The sequence below is a fragment of the Arthrobotrys flagrans genome (assembly GCF_004000055.1).
Source record: "Arthrobotrys flagrans strain CBS H-5679 chromosome Unknown unitig_0, whole genome shotgun sequence".
Classification (NCBI taxonomy): Eukaryota; Fungi; Ascomycota; class Orbiliomycetes; order Orbiliales; family Orbiliaceae; genus Arthrobotrys; species Arthrobotrys flagrans.
In genome coordinates, this window is record NW_027137550.1 from 2,543,485 (window position 1) to 2,549,140 (window position 5,656).

General features: G+C 43.6%; 2 protein-coding genes across 2 annotated transcripts; one reads left to right on the forward strand and one right to left on the reverse strand.

Annotated features, from left to right (window-relative positions):
- Positions 1-1,629: 1,629 nt before the first annotated feature.
- Positions 1,630-2,827, forward strand: DFL_003794 (uncharacterized protein; the record flags this gene model as incomplete). The annotated part of the gene is made up of 4 exons (XM_067632782.1): positions 1,630-1,809; positions 1,870-1,942; positions 1,995-2,111; positions 2,220-2,827. 4 exons carry the CDS (start codon positions 1,630-1,632, stop codon positions 2,825-2,827), a joined length of 978 nt encoding a protein of 325 aa, XP_067491017.1.
- Positions 2,828-4,059: 1,232 nt separating this feature from the next.
- Positions 4,060-5,281, reverse strand: DFL_003795 (uncharacterized protein; the record flags this gene model as incomplete). The annotated part of the gene is made up of 2 exons (XM_067632783.1): positions 4,060-4,763; positions 4,831-5,281. 2 exons carry the CDS (start codon positions 5,279-5,281, stop codon positions 4,060-4,062), a joined length of 1,155 nt encoding a protein of 384 aa, XP_067491018.1.
- Positions 5,282-5,656: the final 375 nt, after the last annotated feature.

The following is a 5,656-nucleotide window of genomic DNA, read 5'->3' on the forward strand; positions in this document are numbered from 1 at the left end:
GTTTACAAGCGCAGTGGTGGGCCAAGAGTCATCCGCATGGGTCCATTTTTACCAAATAGGGCCCCCGCATCAGCCCTTATACTCCAACAAACGCGCTACGATAGAGGCGTGTGCGAGCTGTATCGTTATCAAATGGCAGAAGGATTCTGTGACCGAATTCGTCACTCCTTCTAATGTCGCAAAAGCCATCAACATTTGCACTATCCTAACTGTCACTTACGGTCGTTTAGTTTTTCTCGGAGGGACGACCGCCGGTGACTATCTTTGTGTTGAAGTGAATCTTCAGTTCGTTCCTCTGTAATAGTCTCATCGTTATATCTGGTTGAAAAGGTTTCTTAAACTGCAAAGTTGTATTTTGTAACGGTAATTCACAAATCGATAGAGACTTTCTTTATAGCCTAGGGCGCGGAAGTTATGGAGGCGACGATATCGCGATATCAATATGCATTGTATTATATTGCATTAATAGTGTGATCTAGAATGCGAATAGTTAGTTGCTGGCGGTCTCATGACCATAGAGTAATTGCTAGCTCACTACTATGTAAACATAAATTTAAAGATATGACTTTTTTGAATATGTATTGGTGCAGGCAAGTCGCGAGAATGCAGTTTGGTTTTGTGTTGAGTTTAACATTCTACAGTGCTAAGATGGTACTATCAGCGCAGCGGACCCTCGGTATCAGGTGAATTTAGAATTTGACCAAACTTTTTCTGCAAAGTGAAGAAGTTCCTTGAGCCGGTATTGGAATTGATGAATTTACAATGCTTTACTTGGAGGTTGTATTGGAGATAGCAAAATGCAGCAACTAGCACTTGGAACTTCTATTTGCAATTGTTGGGTTTCAAGATGTAAAATCGTTCAGGTTGCTTCTACACAGGAGGCTACTAACTACACCCTTCAATTTGTGGTTAATATTAAAGCAATCAAACCGATAGCAATTATAAAGATTCTTGGGACCTGACGCTAGTTAGCCCATACTTTCTTCATTCTTGCCTTAGACCAAGTATACATTCTTGTCGGCCGATAGGATTAAGGCTTCGATGATAAATCATTAGCCATCTCTTATGCATTTTGAAGCCAAGTTAGATAATTTGGTCCAATTCATCAGCATTCCTATTCGCCGCACTATTGTTAGTGAGTTGAGGACCAAGCTTCGTAGATGCGGCGCAATTGCTAATGCACTCGGTCTTTGCAAGCTCCGGCCTAACCAGGACCATCCCTGTCAAACCCCTCCAGATTCAAAATATTTTGACGTTTACGATACGTCAAAACTTATCGAAATAGGCATCAATGGCTAAGCTTCGAAGCATCCCCGCTTTACTCGGCCGACAGCGGCCAGTTCCGCAAAAAGCTTCCTGGCTTCAATTCGAACCAAACTGTCGAGGAAGGAATAGTAATCGAGAAATCTAATCCAAATATCCGAAACCTGTGATAACTAGGCTCTATCCATCGCCACTTGATAGTCATAGCTCTTGAAGCTATCGGGGTATAAGAACCCACCGATTGTCTTCTGTCTTCTCAATTTTTTTCTTGATATCTCTGCTAGTGACATCACTGCACACACAACGCAAATACCAATCCTCTCCAGAACTTATTCTAGAGTTTTAAACCTCCGTACAATAACTACAATGTCCGGCTCAAAAGTTTTCACCGTCTTTGGTTCCACGGGAAACCAAGGCGGTTCTATTATCAAAAATATTCTTGCCCATCCTACACTTTCGAAGGAGTATAGACTTCGTGGTGTTACGAGGAATACCGATAGCGACAGGGCTAAAGCTTTGACTGCGCAAGGTGTCGAGATGGTTGCCGTAAGTAAACTACCTGCATTAAATATGATTAGACAATTTTAAGCTCACGAATTTGTATAGGGTGATATGGAAAACTCGGAGTCTGTTTCGAAAGCAATTGAAGGGTCATATGCCGTTTTTGGCGTCACCAATTGTTAGTATCAACGATCCGATGTAACCAACGCACTGCTAACAATATATCACAGACTGGGAAGTCCCATCCAAAGAACGAGAAGTCAATCAAGGAAAGCGTATTGCAGACGCCTGTAAAACTCACGGAGTCAAGCAATTGATCTGGAGTAACCTTCCCCACGTCGGAAAACGTATGTCTCTATTTTTAACAAATCCCAAGACTTTTCCATAGATATTAGTCGAAATACCAAGCCTTTTAGAATAGATCACTAATCAAACTTTTTTGGAATACTGTATAGTGACCGGCGGCAAGTACCCCAACGTCTACCACTTTGACGGAAAAGCTGAAATCGGGGAGTATATTGCTTCCCTTCGCATTCCACACGTAAACGTCGTCCCCGGAATGTTTATGCAGAACCTCAAAAGCAATATTAGCATATCCGGGGACGGTGAAACCTATAACTTCGCAATGCCACTTGCGAAAGAGGTTAAATATCCATGGTTCAACCCAGCAAAGGATACCGGAGCCTTTGTAGCGGGAGCTTTACTCCACCCCGAAATCTTCGAGAAGGCCACTACTGGTGTTCCGGTTAGCATTTCTCAGGCCAGTGGGTTCTGGAGTGGAACAGAAGTTTGTGAGATTTTTGAGAAGGTTACGGGAAAGAAGACGAATTTTGTGCAGTTGGAGCAGGAGACTTATATTGGGTTCATGCCGACACGGGAGTTGGGACAGGAACTTTTGGAGAACATGTTGTTGGTGTCGGAATATGGATACTTTGGACCTACGGTCGAGAAGTCAATTGAGGGGGTTGAGGAGAGTATTAAGGAGTATTATCCTGGAGGAAAGAGGCCACAGAGCTTGGAGGAATTTATTGTGGAGAATAAGGCTGCCTTCTGGGATTTGTAGGGATGTCATGAATTGGAACTAATTACAGGGGGTGGCTGGCACAATGTGTATTTTCGAGATTGAATCATTCATGAGGACAACGGGAAGTTGTTTTTAAGCAGTTATTTTGCAACGTGAGGTTCCCGAAGTAGCATTTATATCTCATTGATTGCCCTCGAGCGCTAGGGTTCGAGTCTACATTATTGAAATTATCCTTCGCTACTAGACGTAGAGGTAGGCTAGATAGACAACGGCAAGCAAAGAAAATACAACAGCATCAGTGTGTTGTTTAAGCCCTTCTCTATCCCCGTAGCCCCAAAGTCCAAGCAACATCCGGAACACGAGTCAGGACTGTTCCGAAGTACTAGTATCATTCAAACGTACTTACATCTATCCTGCTAATTGTATTGAATGAACAAGCAAGTTCACTTTTACACAATGCCGCCCACCCGGCGAATACAGGACAAAATTTACTACGTTATATTCTATTTGCACAATTGGAGTCTACATAGTTACATAAAAATGCAGCAATAAGGGAATCTAAGCCTTCAGGAGAGAGAACGATGAATATTACAAGCGGTACATATACAACTAAAAAGTTGTTAATTTATATCAAGTATATCGACAAGGTTGAAAAGGGCTACCTCATCTCGTAAACTACGCCCCACGACCTGGCCATGCGACGACGGGCCTATATTTAACTGTAAAATTAAGTATTACATGTGTATATCCTCTACCTCTTAGCTAACTCTTATTAATGTCAACGCTCCGAGTTTTCAAAGGTTCAGATAGTAAATTTACTACCTCATAGTTTTTGTCCCTCGCAAGCGATAATGCAGTTTCGTTGCGATAGTCTTGGGTGAGTGGGTGGGCACCACTGTCTAGTAGCTGCCTCGCTATTTCACGATTCGCTACTAGGGCTGCGTACATTAGCGGTGTCCGATGATAGATATCTCTAGGCTCTGGCTCCGCGCCCTTTTTGAGCAACAGTTTCGTCACTAGCTGATGCCCTCTTATTGTAGCATGTGACAATGGTGTTAGGCCATAGTCATCTTTAGCATCTGGATTAGCGCCTCTTTTAAGGAGCAGCTTTACTGTTGCCAGATGCCCTTCCAATGCAGCATTTATTAACGGTGTTCGGCCCACAGCTGCCTCGGTATCGACCTCAGCTCCGTTATCCAGCGATAACCGCACGATTGATACATGTCCCCGAGTTGCGGCGTTAACCAATGCAATCCAGCCGTTGGGAAGTACTATTTGGCGCCGTTTTCAAGTAGCACCACTACAATCGCTTTATGCCCCTTATCCATAGTAGAGGATAACGGCGTCCGGCCATCGTAATTAGCCTCAATATCGGCACCATAACCAAGCAATAGACTGACGATACTCTCATGCCCCACTTCCGCGGTATAAGATAACGGCGTCCAGCCGCCGTACTTAGCACCTACCTCAGCGCTTTTCTCAAACAATAGTCTGACAATAGTCCCATGTCCTGCGTCTGCAGCCAGAGATAACGGCGTCCGATTTTCGTAAGGAGCTTCAATATTAGCACCCTTATCAATGAGTAGTTTTGCCATCGAGAAGCTACCGTCAAATGCGGCATATGCCAATGGTGATCGGTTGCCCTGCTCTTTGATAGTATTATATTTAACTCTTGAGTCAACATCGACTTTACCAATCGCTAGTAGTAGTTCTACCCAGCCCCATTCACGGTGTTCTGTAGCATAAGAGAGAAGAGTTTGATTGTTGGGGATTTGGAGAGAATGCCCATTTTTTATGAGGTTGTTGGCCCTTGGCGGTATTTTTCTGTAGACATAACAATCGACGATGGCGTGTTTGAATCCGGCAACAAGAGTTCTCTGACCACGTCCTTGTGACCATTTGCTAAGGCTGCTAGTATCGGGGATGAATCGGGTCCCCGTTTTATAGCAATCTTCTTGACCCGTCTCAGCTCGATCTTAACAAGATTTAGCAAACCTTGCTTAGCGACGACGTATAGGAGGTCAGCCTTGGGGTCATAACACCAAGCCCGAAACCCTCAAAACTGTGCAACAAAAGCTTCGAGGATTGCCCATTTTCAAGTGGGAGCTCATTGGTGAAGACGTGTTGTGGGTGACCGCTATTCAATGCGGGATCAGCGTGGTACAGTACATTGAGTACTGCATATTCGAGGAATGGAAATTTTATTGATGTCGGTTCTTTGTGTTCTAGAGACCAGGCGTATCGGGTAGCTGCTAACGGAAGATTATTCTCTAATTGTAGAGCATTGGACATATTAATCTTCATGTAATTAAAACAGCACTGCTTTAGTATTTCGTGACTATTTAGAGAGCCATGCTCAGACCGAAGATCGTCAAGTCCGTTTTCTCTTAGAAGGAAGCCCCGTACTGATTCGTGAATAAATTGAACGGTCTGATCAGGTGACTTTGTTAACTCGGCGAGGCCCTTTGAAGAACTTAGAATGAATCTTCTCATAACTTCTTTTGTAGTCTCCTAGGGATTCCACACACCTAGGTCCTCTAGAGATTCGTCAGTCAAAATTGCGAAGTAGAGCTCCACTAGCTTCAATGGCCGCTTCGCATATAACATCCATTCTATGCAAACCAACAGATTCTCCTTATTCTCAGTGTCCCTGGTCAAGATGCCTTTGAAGAGCTCGCTTAGTCCTGTTGGTATTTCTTTAAGCCTTTTACGAAATGCGTGTAGGCAGCCTTGATCATACTCTTTATTACTGCCTATAGCTTAAAAATTGCTATTAAAAGAGCTTGTGAAGGTTTGTTTAATGTGCTCGTGCGTTTGAACCGACCCTATACAACAGGCTTACCGTAATTATACCGGATTATACTTGTA